This window comes from Scyliorhinus torazame, chromosome 5 (genome assembly GCF_047496885.1).
Source record: "Scyliorhinus torazame isolate Kashiwa2021f chromosome 5, sScyTor2.1, whole genome shotgun sequence".
Lineage (NCBI taxonomy): Eukaryota > Metazoa > Chordata > Chondrichthyes > Carcharhiniformes > Scyliorhinidae > Scyliorhinus > Scyliorhinus torazame.
This window is the reverse complement of record NC_092711.1, coordinates 120,925,605-120,953,229: the sequence shown is the minus strand read 5'-3', so window position 1 is coordinate 120,953,229 and position 27,625 is coordinate 120,925,605. Positions and strand designations below refer to the sequence as shown.

Sequence of the window (27,625 nt, the reverse complement as noted above, 5' to 3'; positions counted from 1 at the left end):
GGACACTGAGGGCAATTTAGCATGTCCAATCCACCTAATCTGCACATTTTTGGACTGGAGGGAAACCGGAGCAAACCCACGCAGACACTGGGGGCAACGCGCAGACTCCACACAGCCAGCGAGCCAAGCCGGGCATCAAACCTGGGACCCTGGAGCTTTGAAGCAACAGTGCTAACCACTGTGCTACTGTGTCACCCACGTGTGGGAGCGGTACTGGGGAGAGGCTGTTTAACTGCTCCGTGTGTGGGAGGAGATTCACTCAGTCAAACAACCTGCACAGACATCAGCAAGTTCACAGGCAACAGCAGGGTTTGGATTCAGCTGTTGTTGCTGCTGTTAGTCACACCCAAGACTGAATGATGACTGGACGTCTGTTCCCAGTGGGGCTCCACAGTTTCCGGTATATATCAATGATTTAGACTTAACTGTATGCAGCAGGATTACACAAATGTTGCTGATGTGTTTTAGACGATGAGGGAGGAAGCTATGGACTGGGTCAGGTGGACAGAAAAATGGTAAATGGAACTTTAGATAATGAGAGGTTAGGAACACACTTCAGTTAACTTCCGATAAAAATAAGGTCACTTCAGGAAAATGGAAAAAACTGATTGGTGGGGAAGCTACAAATAATCCTTAAAAATTTTTTTTTTAAAATTCAGAATACCCAATTATTATTATTATTGTTTCCAATTAAGGGGCAATTTAGCCTGGCCAATCCAACTGACCTTCACATCTTTGGGTTGTGGGGGTGAAACCCATGCAGACATGGGGAGAATGTGCAAACTCCACAAGGACAGTGACCCAGGGCCGGGATTCAAACCCGGGTCCTCAGCGCTATACTCCCACTGCTCCACGTGCTGCCCTAGCTACAAATAGTTCTAATAACTTTATTGAACAGTTCTCAAACGGAAAGACACTTGGCCACATTAAAACTAAGGCTCTGCAATAGATGTTTGATCTAGCAAATCATATTTAGGGCAAGATTATAAACAGAGGGCATTCATTTAAAGTGAAAAGAAACAATGCTGAGCAAGGCTAGGAGAGTGGGCAAAGAAGTGGCAGATGGAATACAATGTGGAAAAGTGTGAGCACTTTGGAAGGAGAAATGGAGGCATAGACTATTTTCTAAATGGGAAAATGCTGAGGAAATCACAAGCACAAAGGGACTTGGGAGTCCTTGTTCACGATTCTCTTCAGGTTAACGTGCAGGCGCACTGTAGCCTCACGGCGCCGAGGTCCCAGGTTCGATCCTGGCTCTGGGTCACTGTCCGTGTGGAGTTTGCACATTCTCCCCGTGTTTGCCTGGGTTTCACCCCCACAACCCAAAGATGTGCAGGGTAGGTGGATTGGCCACACTAAACTTCCCCTTAATTGGAAAAACTTAATTGGGTACTCCAAATTTTAAAAAAAGTTTAACGTGCAGGTTCAGACGGCAGATAGGAAGGCAAATGCAATGTAGTCTGGTCGAGAGGGCTGGAATACAGGACCAGGGATGTACTTCTGAGGCTAGAAAAGGCTCTGATCAGACCCCATTTGGAGTATTAAGAGCAGTTTTGGGCATCCCTGCCTATTCCCATGATGGTGAGAAAAGTATCTCGAGCTGATGTTTTTTGTGCGGACACTGGCCCCGGCTCCTTATACAGTAGCTTTACCCAGTCCACAAATCGTGGACCAATCCCAAACCGCTCCAGAACTGCTATCAAGTGTCCCATTCTACTCGGTCAAACGCTTTCTCGGCGTCCAGTGCCACAACCACCTGTTTCCTTCCCTTCTGCTGGTACCCTCTTAACGTTTGAAAAGAGCTGCCTCCCTCACACAAACCCCGTCTGATCTTCACCTATCACCTTCAGGAGGCACTCCTGCCTACCTGCCAGTACCTTCGCTAATACCTTTGTGATATGGGCCGATACAACCCACACTCCGTCGGATCCTTATCTTTTTAAGCAACAGGGAAACCGATGCCTGCCCCAAGGTTTGTGGTAACACCCCCTTCCCTATCTCCTCCTCAAATATCTCCATCATCAGGGGTGCCAGCTTATCCTGCAGACACACCAGCGAGTTCACACTGGGGAGAAGCCATTCACCTGCTCTGTGTGGGAAGGGATTACATAGAAACATAGAAAATAGGAGCAGGATGAGACCATTTGGCCCTTCGCGATTTGGCCCTTCGCGCCTGCTCTGCCATTCATTATGATCATGGCTTATCATCCAACTTAATAGCTTAATCCCGATTTCCCCTCCATATCCTTTGATTCCCTTCGCCCTAAGTGCTATATCTAACTGCTTCCTGAAAACATACAATGTATTGGCCTCAACTATTTTCTGTGGTAACAAATTTCACAAGCTCACCACTCTCTGATGAAGAAATTACTCATCTCTGTCCTAAATGGTCTACCCCGTATCCTCAGACTACAACCACTCGTTCTGTACACTCCCACCATCGGGAAAATCTTTCCTGCATCTACCCTGTCAAGTCCTGTTAGAATATTATAGGTTTCTATGAGATTCCCCCTCATTCTTCTGAACTCCAGCGAATACAATCCTAACTGATTCAATCTCTCATACATCAGTCCCACCATCCCAGGAATCAGTCTGGTAAACCTTCGCTGCACTCCCTCTAGAGCAAGAATATCCTTCCTCAGATAAGGAGACCAAAACTGCACACAATATTCCAGGTATGGCCTCGCCAAGGCCCTGTATAATTAAAGCAAGATATTCCTGCTGCTGTACTCTAATCCGCTCGCAATGAAGGCTAGCATATCATTTGCCTTCTTTACCGCCTGCTGTAGCTGCATGTTTACCTTCAGTGACTCGTGTACGAGGATACCCAGGTCTCGTTGCACATTCCCCTCTCCTAATTTATGGCCATTCAGCTAATAGTCTGCCTTGTTTTTGCTACCAAGGTGGATAACCTCTCATTTCTCCAAATTATACTGTCTCTGCCATTCATTTGCCCACTCACTCAACTTGTCCAAATCACACTGAAGGATTTCTGCAACCTCCTCACAGCTCACCCTCCCAAGCAACTTGTGTCATCTGCAAATTTGGAAATATTGCATTTTGTTCCCTCTATATAGTTAGGCGACACAGTGGTTAGCACTGCGGTCTCACAGAGCTGAGGACAAGTGTTCAATCATGGCCCCAGGTCACTGTCTGCGTGGAGACATGTTCTCCAAGTGTCTGCATGGGTGTCACCCCCATAACTCAAAGATGTTTACCTCTTTTTGCGCGATTCACTCGGTTATGCTGTCTGCAGTCACACCAGGGAGTTCATACTGGGGAGAGGCCATTCACCTGCTCTCAATGTGCGAAGGGATTTTGTAATTCATCGCACTTCCTGAGACCAACAAGTTCACAACTGATTACAGGGATTGGATTCTGCTGTTATTGTTTCTGTTCTCAATTACATCCAGGACTGCATTTTGTTCATTCTGTTGGTCAATGGGGATGGTCAGAGGGTTTCTTTCTGCTGGACTGGCTGGTCTCATGGCTTCGTCTCCAATGGTCTGATTCTCTCTGAGCCTTCTTGCAAATATCTGGTTTCACATTTCACAAGGATCAAAGAGTGAAAGGGTGTTTGGAGGTTAGAAGATGTTTCATTCCCATTTCTGTTTGGAAACCCCCAAAATCATGCCACATTGCATTGAAGATGGGCTGTGGTGGTTACATGGTTCTTTTGCATAATTTATCTTGGTGCTTCTCACAGAAGAAAATTATTACTGTATGAGGGGCAAGTTATCTGAGGTGCACTTGGAAACTACATTAAATAGTATGGTGGGAGACAGGCAATCACTAATATTTAAGGAATTATTACAGATTTACACGGGGATCGGTTAGCTCAGTTGGCTGGATGGCTGGTTCGTGCTGAGTGACACCAACACCACAGGTTAAATTCCCATACCGGCTGAGGTTCGTCATGATCTGTGTCGGTATTTATGCTCCACATCCTCCACCCACCCCTCTATATCTCCCCCCCCCTCCACCCCCCACCCCACTCCCCATCAGCATCTCCTTCTATTCCTTCTTCCCTCATGTATGTATCTAGCTTTACATTCAATGGATTCATGCTGTTCACCTCAACCACTCGCTGTGGTAACGAGTTCCACATTCTCACCACTCGCTGGGTAAAGAGGTGTCTATTGAAATTCCTATTGGATTATTGAATCCCTTCATAATCTGAAAGACTTCCATCAGGTCACCCATCAGTCTTCTCTTTTCCAGAAAAAAAGCAGTCCCAGCCTTTCCTTAGTGTTAAATGCTGTCAGTTCTGTATATTATGAATCTTTGTTGCACCTTATTCAGTGCCTCTATTTCCTTTTTCTAAATGGAGATCATCAATGTTGACAGAGCTCCCAATGTAGTCGAACCATCGTTTTAAACAAATTGAACATTTCCTCCGTGCTTTTCAATTCTATCCCTCTAGAATGGAACCCTATATATGGGTCCCACATTTTAGGAAAGATGTGAAGTTCTTAGAGATGGTGTAGAGGACATTTACAAGAATGTCACCAGAGATAAGGGACTCCAGTTAGTTGGAGTGACTGGAGCAGCTGAATTTCTCTCCTGAGATCACAGCATCTGGAGAGTGGGGAATGGGGCCATTCAGCCCTTTGAGACCGTGTCGGCTCCCTGTGGAGGAAGCCAGTCTGTCCATTTACGTTCTGTCCCCGAATCCCTGTGGGTTTATTTCTCTCAGTGCCTGTCTAATTTCCTATTGAAATCCTTCCGTCATCTCTGCATCTCCTATCCTCATAGGCAGTAGGTTCCAGGTTGTTACCACTCGCTTTACATGTACACAAGGCTGCTGGAGCACAGAGGAGTCTGGTTGGCCCATTTTTCCCATGCCAGCTCTTTGTACAGTGACCCATTTAATCCCATAGTTCAACTATTTTGTTTTCTTTTTCAGAATGTACGAAACTTACTTTTGGAAGTTACAGTCTAATTTATGGACCGTGCATTCCAAATCACAACAACTCGCTGTGTTTTACAACAAATAATTGTGCATATATATGGTGTGTCTGGAATTTCACAGAATATTCAAAATGATATCAATGGCGTGGTTACTACACAAAATTAAGACTCAACCTTTATCAATAAATTGGTGAGGCCACCAAGTGTAATATATCCTCGTTTGGGGACTATCAGAACAATTATACATTTCTATAAAACCTCTCACTCCCACTGGACCCCCTAAAGTGTTTTAAAGCCAATGGAGTACTTTTGAAATATATTCACTGTTGTAATGTAGGAAGCTGTAAGTACGCATGTGTAATCACAAACTTTAGAGTACACCAATTCAGTTTTTCCAATTAAGGAACAATTTAGCGTGGCCAATCCACCTACCCTGCACATCTTTGGCTTGTGGGGGTGAGACCAACAAAACCACGGGAAGAATGTGCAAACTCCACACGGCAGTGACCAGGGTGGGGATCAAACCTAGGACCTCGGCGCCGTGAGGCAGCAGTGCTCACCATTGTGCCACCTTGCTGCCCGTAAATTGTTATTTTCATAGTGTATTCACAGGCCTTAGTAATAAGCTAGGAAGCCCTTTTATACCTCTAACATGTGCCTTTCTGCAGCCATTTCACCTTCTGTACCTTTTCTATATTAACTATATTGATTTCATTGCAAAAAAACAATAATTAAATTCAAGTTTATTCATTAGTGAACATTGATTATGATTAGTGAATTGTTGTATTGGGTAATTATATTGTAAAGACTAGATCTTTATTTTAAAAAATAACACGATCAACCAAAATGTTTCCAGAAACTGCAGAGCTATCAGAATTTGTTTGAAAAAATAAATTACTCTATAATTTTGAGAAGTTACAAGATGTGGTGATAAGCCTGTATATAATATTACATGTACTCAGCAGTGTGACCTCCCACCAGTAGGTGGTGTCAGGCATCAGTCCGGTGACATCCGACAACCAGAAGGTTGTCAGGCATACACGAGGCCAGACGCACATAAGGGTAGTTCCAGGCGTTCTAATATAACTCTGTGATAACTTCGTCTGTATAGCATTCTGATCATTACCTTACCATGTGTACATTAATAAATCATCGTTCTGGCTAATTCACCAGCAGTTCTGTAAAATCATTGCAAGACAAGATCACAACACGAGACACCATATTCTGCCAAGAATATGTGGGCTAGGCATTGGATTAATGGCATTGTTACTGGGTGAATAATCCAGCGACCCAGGTTAATGCTCTGGGGATCTGGGATTGAATCTGCCTGTGTCCAAAAAGGTTAGGAGGGGTTATTGGGTTACGGGGATAGGGCGGAATTGAGGGCTTAAGTGGGTCGGTGCAGACTCGATGGGCCGAATGGCCTCCTTCTGCACTATGTTCTATGTTCTATATGACAGATGCTGAAATTGAATATAAGTCTAATGATAACACTCTTGATTGTTGTGAAAACTCATCTTGTTCACTAATGTCCTTCAAGAAATCTGCTCTCCTTATGTGGCCTGGCATACACGTGACTCCAGATCCACAGCAATGTTGTGGTTGATTTGTCAGTGCCCTCTGAAATAGCCTCACAAGACACGCAGTTCAAGGGCAATTGGAATGAGCAGTAAATGCTGGCCCAGCCAGTGATGCCCACCTCCCTTGAATGAATAATTTTTAAGAAGACTCTTTTCAATTTGAAGATGAGTAAGAAACTGTCTCTTTGATTGGATTTGATTTATTGTCACGTGTACCGAGATACAGTGAAAAGTATTGTTCTGTGTACAGTCCAGACAGATCGTTCCATACATGAAGAAACAAAGTGCGGATCTTGGCAGTTTGCTCAGTTCACAAAAGAATTTAATGGCTTTGTAGACGTAGATTAAGATTTTAATTACCATCCGAAACATATCTGGACAGCTCATACAGCCAGACACAAACGATACTGTAACTGAATTAGAGGAAATGGCAGAGATTTAACTGAACCACATTTTTGAAAGGTTCGGCCTTAATGGTGGAGTAACAGGAAAAGCCACTCAGGGAGATGAGGAAATCCAGGTTCAGTGCGGATTTGCTGTCAGCCCTCCTTTCTTGTGCATGAACGGTATTTAGGGTGCAGAATATTTCACACCAAAACACAGAGGGGTCAAATATAAGCAACACATAATTCTCAATTCACTTCCATTTAACTATATTTGATTTTGTTCAAAAGCTGTCTGAGGTCAAACTGAACAAAGATTCATGGGATGAGTATTACCCAGTGCCACGCTTTTCTTTATCAGTCATGTTTGCAATTCAATGGTGTATGTTTCAGAGTGAAGACTTGAGACCGATTCAATTCAAAATGTAGTCATCTATAACAAATAAATATACTGACATTCAACATGGAATAACAAATCATATTGAGTAAAATTGGTGGAAATTTTCTGTAGGAAGATAAAAATGATGTATTAATGATTGAACAGAAAACAATGTTCTGTTAGATATTTGCTGAACAAATGCTAAAGTTCAATACAAGTTCTATATCTTATAGTCTTACAAGTTGAGATATGTTTTAAAGGAACAGCTGTCTTCTTGTAGTCAGTGACCTGGCCTCCAAGCCGAACCATTGAAAGCTGCAGCAAGACTGTGCAGTTGAACGTTGCACAGGGCCATTGGGTACTGTGCTGCCAGCTGTTTCTGTAGTGTAGCAGTCATCACATTTGCCTAATGTGCGAAAGGTGCGTGGTTCAAAACTTGCAGAAGCATTAAATGCTTCTCTTTTTTTTATTATCGTTAAAAAAAATTTTGAGGGGGCAATTTAGCGTGGCCAATCCACCTAACTTGCGTATCTTTGGGTTGTGGGGATGAAACCCATGCAGACACGGGGAGAATGTGCAAACTCCACACGGACAGTGACCCAGGGCCGGGATTCTAACCCAGGGGATCAGCGCTGTAGGCTGCAATGCTAACCACTGTGCCACGTGCCGCCCTAACTGCTTCCCATTTATGATGTGGCGATGCTGGCGTTGGACTGGGGTGGGCACGGTAAGAAGTCTTACAACACCAGGTTAAAGTCCATCAAAATTGTTTCGAATCACTAGCTTTCGGAGCACAGCTCCTTCCACAGGTGAATGAAGATGTGGGTTCCACAACCACATATATAGAAAAATTCAATGATGCGAGATGGTACTTTGAATGAGAGTCTTTGCAGGTAATTTAAGTCTTTACAGGTCCAGATGGTGCGACTGGAGAGAGGGATAATCACAGGTTAGAGAGGTGTGAATTGTCTCAAGCCAGGACAGTTGGTAGAATTTTGTAAGCCCAGGCCAGATGGTGGGGGGGTGAATTTAATGCAAAATTAATCCAAGGTCCCGGTTGAGGCTGTAGTCATGTGTGCTGAACTTGGCTATCAGTTTCTGCTCAGCGATTCTGCATTGCCGTGCGTCCTGAAGGCTGCCTTGAAGAATGCTTACCCAAAGATCAGACTGTTGAAGTTTTCCCCGAATGGAAGGGAACATTCCTGCCTGGCGAATGTTGCGCGATGATTTTGCTCAGTGGGCTAGACAGCTAGTTTGTGATGCAGAACAAGGCAGCAGCTTGGGTTCAATTCCTGTGCCAGCTTAGCCAAAGAGGCACCAGAATGAGGCGACTAGGGGCTTTTCACAGTAACTTCATACAGCGTCTGCATGGTCTCGCCAATGTACCACGCCTCAGGACATACTTTCCTGCAGCATATGAGGTAGACAATGTTGGCCGAGTCGCACTAGTATGTACCGTGTACCTGGTGGATGGTGGTCGCGTGTAATGCTGGTACCCATGTTGATGATCTGGCACATCTTGCAGAGGTTGCCATGGCAGGGTTGTGTGGTGTCGTGGTTGCTGTTCTCCTGAAGGCTGGGTAGTTTGCTGCAAACAATGGTCTGTTTGAGGTTGCGCGGTTGTTTGAAAGCAAGTAGTGGGGGTGTGGGGATGGCCTTGGCAAGATGTTCGTCGTCATCGATGACATGTTGAAGGCTGCAAAGATGATGTCGTAGTTTTTCCGCTCCAGAGAATTCATCAGGCGAATGAGGTTCCGGGAGTTCTTCCACAGACCCCAGGAGGCATACAGCGAACCCAATGAGACAACCAGTGAACCGGAACAGCAGACTGAGAGATCTGTGGGACTGGAAGATCCAGCCAGCTGGAAGGACTGGAAAACCAATCCCATTGACACAATCCGATCAGCTGATTCTACAGCTCCTCTTCCACGAAACCACTCAGCAAAACTGCTTCAAAAGTCCTTTCTTGTCCAAATTCTGAACTCACATCTTTCCCCTCTTTTCCTGCTATCTCCCATCATGCTCTCTCAGAGCTCATCGTGTCTCTGATACTTACCCTTTGCTCCTTTGGCTCAATTCTCATTAAACTTTTGAACATCCAACTTCCATATTTCCATGGTATCTCCATGGAGCCAGTGTCTTTGTGCACTTCCTCTTTAGACAGTCAAGTGAAGCTTCGTCCTCACACAGAACACGTGTATGGTTTCTCCCCTTAGTGAATGATGTGGTGTTTCTTCAGGCTGTAACTGGTTAAAGTTCTTTCCACAATCAGTTCACTGGAACACACTCACTCGGGTGCGTGTATGTCTCGGTGCTTTTCCAGTCACACTGATGTTTGAAATATTTTCTCACAAATAGAACAAATATTTTTCATTCCACATTCATAGTCGAAGGATATTCAGGTCCTGATCAATTAAGTGACATTGTCGGATCTTAATGTGATATTTGGTGTTTCCTGTCAAAGGTCACACTATCAGTACAGGATAGAAATTCAGAACAGACAATTCCAGTTTCTGGGGAACATTTTTTTTCTCTTCTTTCCCCAAAGTTGTAAATCCCCGTCCCACACACTCTCCCTCCTCCCTGGGGCTGAAATCCAAATAAAATGTTAGATCACTATTTCTGTACATTTTTACCTAAGTTATATAATTAGAGGTAAGAATATGCTTTATAAGTCACTTCATTCATGACTTGTGACAGACGTTAATCTGAATCACCCTGACTGAGCAGACTGAATAACAGATGTTAACCTTGTGTCCAGAACTGACTGTGTGGAGATTTAATGAGCAATCGCGAAGGTTGTTTCTCCAAATCTTCCAAGGTTTCCTTTGTTCTTCCTCTCCCTCTCAAACTAAGTTATACTGGATATCAGACTCAGGGTCCATTCTGGTTCTCTTCCTGCTGACTAAATAACTTCAATCAAATATGGAGAAGACTGAATCCACTGTTCGGTCCCTGCTCCAATCTCCATTCCTGGCATACCCGACTCTATCCCTCTCCCTGGCAACAGTCTGAGACTTCGCCAGTCTCTTTGAAAACTTGGTTTCACATTCGATCCCAATATGAGCTTCTGACTTCATAGAATTTACAGTGCAGAAGGAGGCCATTCGGCCCATTGAGTCTGCACCAGCCCTTGGAAACAGCACCCTACCTAAGCCCACACCCCCATCCTATCCCCGTAACCCCACCTAACCTTTTTTGGACACTAAGGCAATTTAGCATGGCCAATCTACCTAACCTGCACATCTTTGCACTCATGTCTGTACTCTCACTAAGACCAGCTGTTTCCATTTGCATTACATTATCTGGCCTCTCTCCTGTGTCTGTGCGCCTGGGGCTGAAACCTCAGATATGCCATCGTCACCTCCTGATTTGACAATTCCATCACACGCCTGGCTGCTCTCCCATATTCTACCTCCGGAAACTTCAAGCGATATAAAAGTCTGGTACCCATATCTTAATTCACAGCAAGTTCCTTTCCCCTATGATCCCTGTGCTCCGAGACTTGCATTCGCTCCCAGTCATTTCTCATCCTTGTTTTCAAATCCCTCCATTTCTCTGGAATCTCCTCCAGCCCCACAACCCCCTGGGATATCTGCACAGATCTGAAATGAAATGAAAATTGCTTATTGTCACAAGTAGGCTTCAAATGAAGTTACTGTGAAAAGCCCCTAGTCGCCACATTCCGGCGCCTGTTCGGGGAGGCTGTTACGGGAATTGAACCGTGCTGCTGGCCTGCCTTGGTCTGCTTTCAAAGCCAGCGATTTAGCCCTGTGCTGATCCTTGACTCTTGTACATTCCCGATTCCAATTACTCCGCCATGGTTTTAAGTTCCCTCGGCCCCAAGCACTGAATTCTCTCTCTAAACCTTCCCGTCTCCACCTCACATACCTTATTTAAGACTCTCTTTAAAACTCACCTCTTTGACCAAGTTTTTGGTCACCTGCCCTAATATCTCCTTTTGTGTCTGGGTGTCTCACTTTGTTTTATAATGTTCCTGTGCAGTTGACTGGGATGATTTATGATGTTAAAGGTGTTATATAAATAGAAGTTGTTGTTGTTGACTGTAACCCTGACCTCCTGCTTTACAAAATCCCATTGGTTTCACAACTAACTCTATCTCTGATGTTTTGCCCCCTGCGGGTTTGCAGCCTCTATAAAGACGGCGGCCGTTAACTCAGGCCTGTCACCGGGAGCAGGCCGCAGCTGTCCCCCCGCTCGATGCAAACCCGGGCCCGGAAACTTCTTATTGGGGTTTGGAGCTTCCACCGGGTTTCAGTGAAACCTCCCGGCCGAGACCAGCATCGGCACTGCGCATGCTTCAGCTCACAATGCCAGGGAGCGATTGACGGCAGCTCTGGTCCAATAGGAAGAGAGGGACCGACGCTGATCCTCCAACCAATCGGAGTGAATGAGGGGCGGGGCTGAGCCCGGTCTCCCACGTGAGCTGGAGCATGCGCAGTGCCGATGACAGTTCAGGATTCAGGCGGTTGGATAGAAATCGTCCCCGAGTCAGATCTCGCTCGGTGAGTTATGAGGCATAGATAGAGACGGTTGATGGGTCGGGAGGCTTGATAAACACTCCGTGTCGCCCCAAGCCGAATACGAAGCTCGGGTACGGCAGTTGAAGCGACGAAAGCTGCTCGGGCTTTTCCCCGATACAGGCCCGGGTGAGTGAAGTGTGCTGTGGGGCGCATGTGGAGGGTGTGAGAGCCCCGGCTTTGCTCCGCCTCCCATTCACTCTGATTGGTTGGAGGACCAGCCGCTCTCGGTCAGTCCTCCAGCCCCGCCCCCTGAGCTAGAGCAAACTTCAGAATCATCCGACATAGAACATTACAGGCAGTACAGGCCCTTCGGCCCTCGATGTTGCGCAGACATGTGAAACCACTTTAAAGACCATCTACACTATTCCCTTATAATCAATATGTCTATCCAATGACCATTTGATGGACGTCTTGCAACACCAGGTTAAAGTCCAACAGGTTTGTTTCAAATCATTAGCTTTCGAAGCACTGCTCCTTCCTCAGGTGAATGAAGTGGTAGGTTCTAGAAACATATATACAGACAAAGTCAAAAAGCAAGACAAGGCTTTGAATGCGAGCATTTGCAGGTAATTAAGTCTTTACAGATCCAGAGACGGGGGTATGTATATTCTAGTTTGCAGACAATTAGAACAAATGTACATTTCTATAAAACCTCGCACTGTCACTGGACCTTCTGAAGTCTTTTAAAGCCAATGGAGTACTTTTGAAACATGTTCACTGTTGTAATGTAAGATGCTGTAAGTACGCATGTGTAATCACATTTAGTTTAAAAATTGTTATCTTCATAGTGTATTCACTGTCATTAGTAACAAAGTCAAGAAAGCCCTTTTATACCTCTAACACTTGGCTTCCTGCAGCCATTTCACTTTCTGTACCTTTTCTATATTAATTATGTATTGATTTCATAGCAAAAAACAATAATTACATTTATGATTATTCTGTAGTGAACATTGATCATCATTAGTGAATTAGTGTATTAGGTAATTATGTTGTAAAGACTAGATCTTTATTTTAAAAAAATAACACTTTCAACCAAAATGTTTCCAGAAACTGAAGAGCTATCAGAATTTGTTTGAAAAAATAAATTACTTTATAATTTTGAGAAGTTACTAGACATCATATTCTGCCAAGTCTCTGTGGGCTCGGCAGTGGTGTAATGGTATTGTTACTGGGCTCATAATCCAGAGACCCAGGTTAATGCTCTCGGGATCTGGGATCGAACCTGGCTACGGCAGATATTGAAATTGAATAAAATCTCAAATTAAAAGTCTAATGATGACATTGTGGATTGCTGTAAAAACCCATCTAGTTCATTCATGTCCGTTTGGAAATCTGCTCTCCTTCCATGGCGTGACCTACACGTGACTCCAGATCCACAGCAATGTTGTGGTTGACTTGAACGTGCCCCCTGAAATAGCCTCACAAGACACGCAGTTCAAGGGCAATTGGAATGAACAATGAATGCTGGCCCAGCCAGTGACCCCCACCTCCCAGTGTGACTGGAAAAGCCCCGAGATTCACAAACCCTGGTTAGACCAAATCTGGAGAACTGTGATCAATTCTGGGCAACAAACCTGAGGAAGGATAGAATGGCCTCGGAGGGAGTGTAGCACAGATTTACCTGAGTGATATCTGAACCCCCCCCGGGGTTAAATTACAAAACTAGATTACACAAAAAAATCGGTCATTATGGAACAGAGAAAAGCATTAGGTCCATTGAGTCCATGCCAGCTCTCTAATTGACACGGTAGCACAGTGGTTAGCACTGTTGCTTCACAGCGCCAGGGACCCGGGTTTGTTTCCTGGCTTGGGTCACTGTTTGTGTGGAGTCTGCACGTTCTCCCCGTGTCTGCGTGGGTTTCCTCCGGGTGCTGCAGTTTTTTTCCCACAAGTCCCGGAAGATGTGCTTGCTAGGTGAATTGGTCATTCTGAATTCTTGGTCCGTGTATCCAAACTGGCGCCGGAATGTGGCAACTCGGGGCTTTTCACAGGAACTTCATTGCAGTGTTAATGTAAGCCTACTTGTGATACTAATGAAGATTACTATTATTATCTGGAGCAATCCAGTCAGTCTCATTCCCCTCTATCTCTGTATCCTAACAGCTTTATTTCTCTCGGGTTTCTATCCAATTTAAAAAAAAATCATTCATTGGTGTCTATTTCCAAACTCCGTCATAGGCAGCAAGGTTTAGGTAATTGCCACTGGCTGTGTAAAAACATTCTTCCTCCTACCTCCTGTACTATTTACTTGCATAGATACCGAGCAACATAGAAAATAGGAGCAGGAGGCCATTTGGAAAATTAGGAGAAAGGTTAAGAGGAAATATAACTTAGGAGAGGTTACTGATCAAGGTGTTAAGATTCAGAACAGAGGTAAAAAAGCCAACATTAGTGTACTTTACCTGAATGCTCGTAGTATTCGGAATAAGGTAAATGAGTTTTTAGCGCAAATCATCGTGAATGACTATGATTTAGTGGCCATTAATGAAACATGGTTAAAGGATGGTCACGACTGGGAGTTAAATATCCGAGGGTATCAAACTTTTCGGAAGGACAGAGTGGATGGTAAGGAAGGTGGTGTAGCTCTGTTATTTAAGGATGACATCCGGGCAACAGTAAGTAATGACATCGGTGCTATGGAGGATATGGTTGAATCCATTTGGGTGGAAATCAGGAATAGTAAGGCGAAAAAGTCACTGATAGGAGTAATCTATAGGCCACCAAATAGTAACATTATGGTGGGGCAGGCAATAAACAAAGAAATAACAGATGCATGTAGAAATGGTACAGCATTTATCATGGGGGATTTTAATCTACATGTTGATTGGTTTAACCAGGTCGGTCAAGGCAGCCTTGAGGAGGGGTTTATAGAATGTATCCGCGATAGTTTCCTAGAACAGTATGTAATGGAACCTACGAGGGAACAAGCGGTCCTAGATGTGGTCCTGTGTAATGAGACAGGATTGATTCAGGATCTCATAGTTAGGGATCCTCTCGGAAGGAGCGATCACAATATGGTGGAATTTAAAATACCGATGGAGGGTGAGAAGATAAAATCAAGCACTAGTGTTTTGTGCTTAAATTACAATGGGATGAGAGAAGAACTAGCTAAGGTAGACTGGGAGCAAAGACTTTATAGTGAAACAGTTGAGGAACAGTGGAGAACCTGCCAAGTGATTTTTCACAGTGCTCAGCAAAGGTTTATACCAACAAAAAGGAAGGACGGTAAAAAGAGGGAAAATCGACCGTGGATATCTAAGGAAATAAGGGAGAATATCAAATTGAAGGAAAAAACATACAAAGTGGCAAAGATCAGTGGGCGACTAGAGGACTGGGAAATCTTTAGGGGGCAACAGAAAGCTACTAAAAAAGCTATAAAGAAGCATAAGATAGATTATGAGAGTAAACTTGCTCAGAATATAAAAACAGAGAGTAAAAGTTTCTACAAATACATAAAACAAAAAAGAGTGGCTAAGGTAAATATTGGTCCTTTAGAGGATGAGAAGGGAGATTTAATAATGGGAGATGAGGAAATGGCTGAGGAACTGAACAGGTTTTTGGGGTCGGTCTTCACAGTGGAAGACACAAATAACATGCCAGTGACTGATGGAAATGAGGCTATAACAGGTGAGGACCTTGAGAGGATTGTTATCACCAAGGAGGTAGTGATGGGCAAGCTAATGGGGCTAAAGGTAGACAAGTCTCCTGGACCTGATGGAATGCATCCCAGAGTGCTAAAAGAGATGGCTAGGGAAATTGCAAATGCACTAGTGATAATTTACCAAAATTCACTAGACTCTGGGGTGGTCCCGGCGGATTGGAAATTAGCAAACGTGATACCACTGTTTAAAAAAGGAGGTAGGCAGAAAGCGGGTAATTATAGGCCAGTGAGCTTAACTTCGGTAGTAGGGAAGATGCTGAAATCTATCATCAAGGAAGAAATAGCGAGGCATCTGGATGGAAATTGTCCCATTGGGCAGACGCAGCATGGGTTCATAAAGGGCAGGTCGTGCCTAACTAATTTAGTGGAATTTTTTGAGGACATTAACAGTGCGGTAGATAACGGGGAGCCAATGGATGTGGGAAATCTGGATTTCCAGAAAGCCTTTGACAAGGTGCCTCACAAAAGGTTGTTGCATAAGATAAAGATGCATGGCATTAAGGGGAAAGTAGTAGCATGGATAGAGGATTGGTTAATTAATAGAAAGCAAAGAGTGGGGTTTCATGAGTGTTTCTCTGGTTGGCAATCAGTAGCTAGTGGTGTTCCTCAAGGATCAGTGTTGGGCCCACAACTGTTCACAATTTACATAGATGATTTGGAGTTGGAGAACGAAGGGCAATGTGTCCAAGTTTGCAGACGACACTAAGATGAGTGGTAAAGCAAAAAGTGCAGAGGATACTGGAAGTCTGCAGAGGGATTTGGATAGGTTAAGTGAATGGGCTAGGGTCTGGCAGATGGAATACAGTGTTGACAAATGTGAGGTTATCCATTTTGGTAGGAATAACAGCAAAAGGGATTATTATTTAAATGATAAAATATTAATACATGCTGCTGTGCAGAGAGACCTGTGTGTGCTAGTGCATGAGTCCCAAAAAGTTGGTTTTCAGGTGCAACAGGTGATTAAGAAGGCAAATGGAATTTTGTCCTTCATTGCTAGAGGGATGGAGTTTATGACTAGGGAGGCTCTGCTGCAATTGTATAAGGTGTTAGTGAGGCCACACCCGGAGTATTGTGTTCAGTTTTGGTCTCCTTACTTGAGAAAGGAAGTACTGGCACTGGAGGGTGTGCAGAGGAGATCCACTAGGTTAATCCCAGAGCTGAAGGGTTGGATTACGAGGAGAGGTTGAGTAGACTGGGACTGTACTCGTTGGAATTTAGAAGGATGGGGGGGCATCTTATAGAAACAAGTAAGATTCTGAAGGGAATAGATCGGATAGATGCGGGCAGGTTGTTTCCACTGGCGGGTGAAAGCAGAACTAGGGGGCATAGCCTCAAAATAAGGGGAAGTAGATTTAGGACTGAGTTTAGGAGGAACTTCTTCACCCAAAGGGTTGTGAATCTATGGAATTCCTTGTCCAGTGAAGCAGTAGAGGCTCCTTCATTCAATGTTTTTAAGATAAAGATAGATAGTTTTTTGAAGAATAAAGGGATTAAGGGTTATGGTGTTCGGGCCGGACAGTGGAGCTGGGTCCACAAAAGATCAGCCATGATCTCATTGAATGGTGGAGCAGGCTCGAGGGGCCAGATGGCCTACTCCTGCTCCTAGTTCTTATGTTCTTATTTGGCCCTTCGAGCCTGCTCCACCATTCATTACGATATAAGCAGATTAGGCTCAATCGCCTAACCCCGCTTTCCCTCCATATCCTTTGATCATCTTCATCCTAAGTGCTGTATCTAACTGCTTCTTGAAAACATGAAATGTTTTGGTCTCAATCACTTCCTGTGGCAACGAATTCCATCGGCTCACCATTCTCTGGGTGAAGAGATTCCTCCTCAGCTCTGTCCTAAATGGTCTATCATAGAACATAGAACATACAGTGCAGAAGGAGGCCATTCGGCCCAACAAGTCTGCACCGACTCACTTAAGTCCTCACTTCCACCCTATCCCCCTAACCCAATAACCCCTCCTAATCGTTTTGGACACTAAGGGAAATCCACCTAACCTGCACATCTTTGGACTGTGGGAGGGAACCGGAGCACCCGGAGGAAACCCACGCAGACAGGGCGAGAACGTGCAGACTCCACACAGACAGTGACTCAGCGGGGAATCGAACCTGGGACCTTGGCACTGTGAAGCCACAGTGCTAGCCACTTGTGCTACCGTGCTGTCCTTGCTATCGCGCATACTCAGACTGTGACCCCGGGTTCTGGACACACCCACCATCGGGAACATCCTTGCCGAATCTACTCTGTCTCGCTCTGTTAGAATTTGATAGGTTTCTTTTTTTTAATATAAATTTAGAGTGTCCGATTCTTTTTTTTCCCAATTAAGGGGTAATTTTAGCATGGCCAATCTACCTACTCTGCACATCTTTGGGTTGTGGGGGTGAGACCCACACAGACACCGGGAGAATGCGCAAACTTTACGTGGACATTGACCTGGGATTGAACTTATGTCCTTGGTGACGTGAGGCAACAGTGCTAACCACTGCGCCATCGTGCAGCCCACATTCTAATGGTTTCTATGAGGTTCCCCCTCATTCTTCTGAACTGCAGCGAATACAATCCTAACTAATTCAATCTCTCATACGCCAGTCCCTCCCATTCCAGGAATCAGTCTGGCAAAACTTTGCAGCACTTCCTCTTTAGCAAGATCATCTTTCCTCGGATAAGGACGCCAATACTACACACAATAGAACATAGAACAGTACAGCACAGAAAAGGTCCTTCGCCCCTCGATGTTGTGCCGCGCCTTGTCCAAAACCAAGATCAAGCTATCCCACTTGTGCCAATAACCGCTTGAAAGTTCCTGAAGTGTCTGACTCCACTATCACAGAAGGCAGTCCATTCCACACTCTAACCACTCTCTGAGCAAAGAACCTACCTCAAACATCCCTCCTATATCTCCCACCCCGAACCTTATAGTTAAGCCCCCTTGTAACGGCTACATCCACCCGAGGAAATAGTCTCTGAACATCCACTCTATCTATCCCCCTCATCATCTTATAAACCTCTATTAAGTCACCTCTCATCCTCCTCCGCTCCAAAGAGAAAAGCCCTAGCTCCCTCAACCTTTCCTCATAAGACCTACCCTCCAATCCAGGCAGCATCCTGGTAAATCTCCTTTGCTCCCTTTCCAATGCTTCCACATCCTTCCTATAGTGAGGTGACCAGAACTGCCCACAATACTCTAAATGTGGTCTCACCAGGGTCCTGTACAGTCGCAGCATACCCCCACGGCTCTTAAACTCAAGTCCCCTGTAAATAAACGCTAACACACTATAGGCCTTCTTCACGGCTCTATCCACTTGAGTGGCAACCTTCAGAGATCTGTGGACATGAACCCCAAGATCTCTCTGTACCTCCACATTACTCCGAACCCTGCCGTTGCCCTGTAATCCGCATTCAAATTTATCCTACCAAATGAATCACCTCGCACTTATCAGGGTTAAACTCCATCTGCCATTTTTCGGCCCAGCTCTGCATCCTATCAATGTCTCTTTGCAGCCTACAACAACCCTCCACCTCATCCACTACTCCACCAATCTTGCAGCAAGACATCCCTGCTCCTCGACTCAAATCCTCTTACTATGAAGGCCAACAAACCATTTGCCTTCTTTACCGCCTGCTGTATTTGCATGCATCCATACAAACTAGGAGCAGGCCACTCGGCCCCTCAACCTTGCTCCTTACATACAAACTAGGAGTCAGCCCCTCGAGCCTGCTCCATACACACAAACTAGGAGTCGGCCCCTCGAGCCTGCTCCATCATTCAATAATTTTAACCTCAACTCCACATTCCTGCCGACCTCAATACATTTCACCCCCTTGGCGGAGGGCGGAGATCGAGCAGCATGGGGGCCGGATCAGCAGGGGTTTCTCAGGCGCTGCGTGGAGGAGCTTAAAAAGGAGGTGGTGGCGCCACTGCTGACGGCGATCGAGGGGCTGAAGGAGACCCAGGAGATAGAGCTCCGGGAGGTGAGGGACAAAACCAACGAGAACGAGGACGAGATCTTGGGCCTGGCGGTGAAGATGGAGGCGCTGCACAAGAGGTGGGCCGAAAGATTCGAGGACCTGGAGAACAGGTCAAGGAGGAAGAATCTCCGGATTCTGGGTCTCTCTGGAGGGGGCCGATGCCAGGGCGTATGTGAGCACGATGCTCCATTCTCTGATGGGTGCGGAGGCCTCTCTGAGCCCCCTGGAGCGAGAAGGGGCTCACCGGGTCCTGGCGAGGAGACCCAAGGCCGGCGAGCCGCCAAGGTCGATAGTGGTGAGGTTCCATCGTTTCGCGGACAGAGAGAGTGTCCTGAGATGGGCCAAGAAAGAGCGGAGCAGTAGATGGGAGAATGCGGTGATCCGAGTCTACCAGCACTGGAGCGCGGAGGTGGCAAAGAGGAGAGCTGGTTTCAATCGGGCCAAGGAGGTGCTGCATAGAAAGAGGGTGAGATTCGGAATGCTGCAGCCAGCGCGACTGTGGGTCACATTTTAGGATCGACACCACTATTTTGAAACGCCAGAAGAGGCTTGGAGGGGGGGGGGGGGGGAAGCGCAAGTGGAGGAGGGATTTCCACACGGCGGGGGGGGGTCAACGAGAAGGCGGGGGAAGCCGGGGTCAGCAGGAGTCAGCTGACTTACGGAAGTATTATGGGGGGAGCAAAAGAGCTAGATCCGGATCTAGCAGGGGGGAGGGGGGAAAATAGGGTTGCTGCTGCATTGGCCGAGGGGGAACTGAAAACGGAAGAGGTGGTTGGGAAGCCCCCCAATCCGGCTGAAAACGTGGAATGAGAGGGGCCTAAATGGGCCGGTTAAGAGGGCCCGAGTGTTCGCGCACCTAAAGGGACTGAAGGCAGACGTGGTCATGCTTCAGGAGACACATCTGAAGGTGGCAGACCAGGTCAGATTAAGAAAGGGATGGGTAGGACAGGTATTCCATTCGGGGCTGGATGCGAAGAACAGAGGGGTGGCAATACTGGTGGGGAAGCGGGTGTCATTTGAGGCCAAGAACATAGTAGCGGACAATGGAGATCGACACGTGATGGTGAGCGGTAGGTTGCAGGGGACGTGGGTGGTATTGGTAAATGTATACGCCCCGAACTGGGACGCTGCTGGATTCATGAAGCGGATGTTGGGGCGCATTCCAGACCTGGAGGTAGGAAGCTTGATAATGGGTGGGGATTTTAACACGGTGTTGGACCCAGCACTGGATCGCTCCAGATCTAGGACCGGAAAGAGGTCGGCTGCGGCCAAGGTGCTTAGGGGGTTTATGGACAAGATGGGGGGAGTGGATCCGTGGAGATTTGCCAGGCCTTTGGCCAGAGAATTTTATTTTTTCTCCCAAGTCCACAAAGCCTACTCCCGGATAGATTTTTTTGTTCTGGGTAGGGCGCTGATCCCGAAAGTGGAGGGAACGGAGTATTCGGCCATTGCCATTTCAGACCACGCCCCGCACTGGGTGGAACTGGAGTTGGGAGAGGAGAGGGACCAACGCCCGTTGTGGCGGTTGGATGTGGGACTGCTGGCAGATGAGGAGGGGTGCGGGGGTCCATTGAAAGATATTTGGAGGCCAACGGCAACGGGGAGGTGCAGGTGGGGGTAGTATGGGAGGCGCTGAAGGCGGTGGTCAGGGGAGAGTTACTCTCCATCAGGGCTCATAGGGAGAAGAGAGAGGGCAGGGAAAGGGAGAGGTTAGTGGGGGAGATTTTAAGAGTGGACAGGAGATATGCAGAGGCCCCTGAAGAGGGACCCCTCAGGGAGAGGCGAAGTCTCCAGACGGAGTTCGACCTGTTGACCACAGGGAAGGCAGAGGCACAGTGGAGGAAAGCACAGGGGGGGACGTATGAGTATGGGGAGAAGGCGAGCCGGATGCTGGCACACCAGCTCTGCAAGAGGATGGCAGCGAGGGAGATGGATGGAAGGGGAACTATGGTGCGGAGGAAGGCCCCGGGACCGGATGGGTTCCCGGTTGAGTTCTATAGGAAGTACATAGACCTGTTAGCCCCGTTGCTGGTGAGGACTTTCAATGAGGCAAGGGAAGGGGGGGCGCGATGATCTCTTTGATCCTGAAGCGGGATAAGGACCCACTGCAATGTGGGTCGTACAGGCCGATCTCGCTCCTCAACGTGGATGCTACGTTGCTGGCAAAAGTGCTGGCTACGAGGATCGAGGCGTGTGGCCCGGGGGTGATTCACGAGGACCATACGGGATTTGTAAAGGGCAGGCAGCTAAACACCAATGTGCGGAGGCTCCTAAACGTGATAATGATGCCATCGGTGGAGGGAGAGGCGGAGATAGTGGCAGCTATGGACGCGGAGAAGGCCTTTGACCGAGTAGAGTGGGCGTATCTCTGGGAAGTGTTGCGGAGGTTTGGGTTTATTAGCTGGGTTAAGCTCCTATATAGAGCCCCGGTGGCGACTGTGGTTACGAATCGGCGGAGGTCGGAGTATTTTCGGCTGTATCGAGGGACGAGGCAGGGGTGCCCCCTGTCCCCCCTGTTGTTTGCATTAGCAATTGAACCTTTGGCCATGGCATTAAGGGAGTCCAGGAAATGGAGGAGGGTGGTCCGAGGGGGAGAGGAGCATCGAGTGTCGCTGTATGCAGACGACCTGTTGCTGTATGTGGCGGATCCAGTGGAGGGGATGGTGGAGGTCATGCAGATTCTCAGGGAGTTTGGGGACTTTTCGGGCTACAAGCTCAATGTAGGGAAAAGTGAGCTCTTTGTGGTGCATCCAGGGGACCAGGGAAGAGGGATAGACAATCTACCGTTGAGGAGGGCGGAAAGGAGCTTTCGGTACTTGGGGATCCAAGTAGCTAGGAGTTGGGGGGCCCTGCATAAACTTCATTTAACGCGGTTGATGGAGCAGATGGAGGAGGACTTCAAACGATGGGACATGTTGCCACTCTCGCTAGCGGGCAGAGTACAGTAGATTAAAATGGTGGTCCTCCCGAGGTTTCTTTTTGTGTTCCAGTGCCTTCCAATTGTGATCACCAAGGCCTTTTTTAAGAGGGTAGGCAGGAGCATTATGGATTTTGTGTGGGTGAATAAGACCCCGAGGGTAAGGAGGGGGTTTCTGGAGCGTAGTAGAGATAGAGGAAGGCTGGCGTTGCCGAATCTGGGTGGCTACTACTGGGCAGCCAATGCGGCGATGATCCGTAAGTGGGTGATGGAGGGAGAGTGGGCGGCATGGAAGAGGTTGGAGATGGCGTCCTGCAAAGGAACGAGCCTGGGGGCACTGGTGACGGCACCGCTGCCGCTTTCGTCGACAAGGTACACCACGAGCCCGGTGGTGGCGGCAACGCTAAAGATCTGGGGCCAGTGGAGACGACACAGGGGTGCGATGTGGTCCCCGATCAGGGGTAACCATCGGTTTGTCCCAGGAAGGATGGACGGGGGCTTTCAGAGCTGGCATCGGGCAGGGATTAGAAGAATGGGGGACCTGTTCATTGATGGGACGTTTGCGAGCCTAGGGGCGCTGGAGGAGAAGTTTGGGCTACCCCCGGGAAACGCGTTCAGGTACATGCAAGTGAGGGCGTTTGTGAGGCGACAGATGAGGGTATTTCCGTTGCTCCCGGCACAGGGGATTCAAGACAGGGTGATTACGGGTGTATGGGTTGGAGAGGGCAAGGTGTCGGCGATATACCAGGAGATGAAAGAAGAGTGGGAGGCTTTGGTAGAGGAGGTGAAGGGTAAATGGGAGGAGGAGTTGGGGGAGGAGATTTAAGAGGGTCTGAGGGCTGATGCCCTGAGTAGGGTTAACTCTTCTTCCTCATGTGCCAGGCTTAGCCTGATACAGTTTAAGGTTATTCACAGAGCGCATATGACAGGGGCGAGGCTGAGTAGGTTCTTTGGGGTGGAGGACAGATGTGGGAGGTGCTCAGGAAGCCCGGCGAACCACGCCCATATGTTCTGGTCGTGCCCGGCACTGGATGGGTTCTGGAGGGGTGTTGCGAGAACTATATCTAAGGTGGTGAAAGTCCAGGTCAAGCCAAGTTGGGGGCTAGCACTATTTGGAGTGGTGGACGAGCCGGGAATGCAGGAGGCGAAAGAGGCCGGCATTCTGGCCTTTGTGTCCCTGGTAGCCCGGCGGAGGATCTTGTTAGTCTGGAAAGATGCGATGCCCCCCAGTGTGGAAGCCTGGATAAATGACATGGCAGGGTTTATCAAGTTGGAGAGAATAAAGTTTGCCTTGAGAGGGTCTGTGCAGGGGTTCTCCAGGCAGTGGCAACCGTTCCTAGACTATCTCGCGGAGCGTTAGATGAAATTCAGTCAGCAGCAGCAACCCAGGGAGGGGAGGGGGGGGGGGGGCATCTCTTTCGGGGGGGGTTTAGAAGGGTGGACGGGGAAGGGGTTTTTTCCTAGGGGCACGTGAGCAAGAAAATACATAAACGTTTGGGAAAGTCGATATGTGCGAGAGGAATCCAATGTACAAAGTTCTGTATTATGTTGATTTGATATGTTTATGCTTGGCTATGCAACTTTTTTTTCCTTTTTTGTTACGGGGTGGGGGGGGGGGGGGGGTTTGTATGGTTGAAAATTTTGTTGAAAAATTCTTAATAAACATTTTTTTTTTTAAAAAGAGAATCTATCCATCTCTGCCTTCAAAATATTCAAGGACTCGACTTCCACTACATTTTAAGGATGGAAGTTCTAAGTCATAGAATCCCTGCAGTGCAGAAGGAGCCCAAGTCAGCACCAATCCTCCAACCCCCCAGCCCCCCCCCCCCCCCCCCCCCCCCCCCCCAATACCACCTTACACCATCCACATATCCCACCCAACGTGCACATCCTCGGAGATGAAGAGGCAATTTAGCACCTAACCTGCAAATCTTTGAACTGTGTGAGGAAACTCCGCGGAGCACCCGGAGGAAACGCACACAGACACGGGGAGAATGTGCAAACTCCACACAGTCACCCAGGGTCGGACGTGAACCTGGGTCCCTAGTGCTATGGTGCAGCAGTGCTAACCACTGTGCAGCCCCCTCTTTTACAACCTCGAGAAAAAAAAATCCTTATCCCCATCTGAAATGGGTGATCCCTTATTTTGCAACAGTGACCCCCTTGTTCCCACAAGAGGAAACATCCTCTCCACATCCACCCTGGAAAGACCCCTCAGAACATAAGAACTAGGAGCAGGAATAGGCCATCTAGCCCCTCGAGCCTGCTCCGCCATTCATGGCTGATCATTTGTGGACTCAGCTCCACTTTCCGGCCCGAACACCATAACCCTTAATCCCTTTATTCTTCAAAAAACTATCTATCTTTATCTTAACAGCATTTAATGAAGGAGCCTCAACTGCTTCACTGGGCAAGGAATTCCATAGATTCACAACCCTTTGGGTGAAGAAGTTCTTCCTAAACTCAGTCCTAAATCTACTTCCCCTTATTTTGAGGCTGTGCCCCCTAGTTCTGCTTTCACCCGCCAGTGGAAACAACCTGCCCGCATCTATGCTATGTATTCCCTTCATAATTTAATATGTTTTTATAAGATCCCCCCCTCATCCTTCTAAATTCCAACGAGTACAGTCCCAGTCTACTCAACCTCTCCTCGTAATCCAACCCCTTCAGTTCTGAGATTAACCTTGTGAATCTCCTCTGCACACCCTCCAGTGCCAGTACGTCCTTTCTCAGGTAAGGAGACCAAAACTGAACACAATACTCCAGGTGTGGCCTCACTAACACCTTATACAATTGCAGCATAACCTCCCTAGTCTTAAACTCCATTCCTCTAGCAGTGAAGGACAAAATTCCATTTGCCTTCTTAGTCACCTGTTCCACCTGTAAACCAACTTTTTGCGACTCATGCACCAGCACATCCAGATCTCTCTGCAAAGCAGCATGTTTTAATATTTTATCATTTAAATAATAATCCCTTTTGCTGTTATTCTTGCCAAAATGGATAACCTCACATTTGTCAACATTGTATTCCATCGACCAGACCCTAGCCCATTCACTTAACCTATCCAAATCCCTCTGCAGACGTCCGGTATCCTCTGCACTTTTTGCTTTACCACTCATCTTGGTGTCGTCTGCAAACTTGGACACATTGTCCTTGGTCCCCAACTCCAAATCATCTGTGTAAATTGTGAACAATTGTGGGCCCAACACTGATCCCTGAGGGACACCGCTAGCTACTGATTGCCAACCAGAGAAACACCCATTAATCCCCACTCTTTGCTTTCTATTAATTAACCAATCCTCTATCCATGCTACTACTTTCCCCTTAATGCCATGCATCTTTATCTTATGCAGCAAACTTTTGTGTGGCACCTTGTCAAAGGCTTTCTGGAAATCCAGATATACCACATCCATTGGCTCCCTGATATCTACCGCTCTGGGAATGTCCTCAGAAAATTCCACTAAATTAGTTAGGCATGACCTGCCCTTTATGAACCCATGCTGTGCCTGCCCAATGGGACAATTTCCATCCAGATGCCTCGCTATTTCTTCCTTGATGATAGATTCCAGCATCTTCCCTACTACCGAAGTTAAGCTCACTGGCCTCTAATTATCCGCTTTCTGCCTGCTTCCTTTTTCAAACAGTGGTGTCACGTTTGCTAATTTCCAATCCGCCGGGACCACCCCAGAGTCTAGTGAATTTTGGTAAATTATCTCAAGTGCATTTGCAATTTCCCATGCCATCTCTTTTAGCACTCTGGGATGCATTCCATCAGGGCCAGGAGACTTGTCTACCTTTAGCCCCATTAGCTTGCCCATCACTACCTCCTTAGTCATAACAATCCTTTCAAGGTCCTCACCTGTCATAGCCTCATTTCTATCAGTCACTGGCATATTAATTGTGAAGAACGACCCAAAAAACCTGTTTAATTCCTCAGCCATTTCCTCATCTCCCATTATTACATCTCCCTTCTCATCCTCTAAAGGACCAATATTTACCTTAGCCACTCTTTTTTGTTTTTTATATTTGTAGAAACTTTTACTATCTTTTAATATTCTGAGCAAGTTTACTCTCATAATCTATCTTACTCTTCTTTATAGCTTTTTTAGTAGCTTTCTGTTGCCCCGTAAAGATGTCCCAGTCCTCTAGTCTCCCACTAATCTTTGCCACTTTGTATGCTTTTTCCTTCAATTTGATATTCTCCCTTATTTTCTTAGATATCCACGGTCGATTTTCCCTCTTTCTAACGTCCTTCCTTTTTGTTGGTATAAACCTTTTTTGAGCACTGTGAAAAATCACTTGGAAGGTTCTCCACTGTTCCTCAACTGTTTCACCATAAAGTCTTTGCTCCCAGTCTACCTTAGCTAGTTCTTCTTTCATCCCATTGTAATCTCCTTTGTTTAAGCACAAAACACTAGTGTTTGATTTTACCTTCTCATCCTCCATCTGTATTTTACAAACTTATATCGTTCAATCCAGGCTTTACACAAAACTTTAAATCTGTGTCCTGACTGCTTGTACGATCAGTGAATGGAAACAGAGTTTCTTTGCACACCCGTTGGAAATCTGGCATAATCTTGTGGACCTAAATCAAAGTTTGAGAAAATGAACAGAAAGACATGATCATAGAATTTACAGTGCAGAAGGAAGCCATTTGGCCCATCGAGTCTGCACCGGCTCTTGGAAAGAGCACCCTACCCAAGGTGAACAGCTCCACCCTATCCCCATAACCCAGTAACCCCACCCAACACAAAGGGCAATTTTGGACACTAAGGGCAATTTATCATGGCCAATCCACCTAACCCGCACATCTTTGGACTGTGGAAGGAAACCGGAGCACCCGGAGGAAACCCACGCACACACTGGGAGGATGTGCAGACTCCGCACAGACAGTGACCCAAGCCGGAATCGAATCTGGGACCCTGGAGCTGTGAAGCAATTGTGCTATCCACAATGCTACCGTGCTGCCCTTCAATGGGTAGTTAGGCCAAATTAGAGTAAAATCCTTACTACAGTAGAATAAGGAGTTAGGTTAGCGGACTTTTAAACATCTCTAGCTTAGGCTTGATAAAATGGGTAGCAGTCTGTAATTGCCTGTAACTGGTATTTCGCAAAGCATGAAGAGGGGGATGGGCAGCCACTGGGACCATTTCTTTGTTGCAGGGGATACTGGGAAAAGGGGCCTCAGGTCTGGTTAAGGAATGTGGGGAAAGCCTATGTGAGCTTTCCATTTGCCGCCGTTGCCTTATTTGGTCGTACATGTGAAACTTGATG

General features: G+C 46.8%; 1 protein-coding gene across 1 annotated transcript in view; it reads left to right on the top strand.

The window, feature by feature from the left end:
* The first annotated feature begins 11,677 nt into the window (after positions 1-11,677).
* The window catches only part of LOC140417897 (uncharacterized), a 148,650-nt gene continuing 132,702 nt past the window's right edge, over positions 11,678-27,625 (top strand). The window contains 1 exon segment of the mRNA XM_072501328.1: positions 11,678-11,779. Within this exon segment, the coding sequence (XP_072357429.1) occupies positions 11,708-11,779 (72 nt within the window). The 5' untranslated portion in view covers positions 11,678-11,707.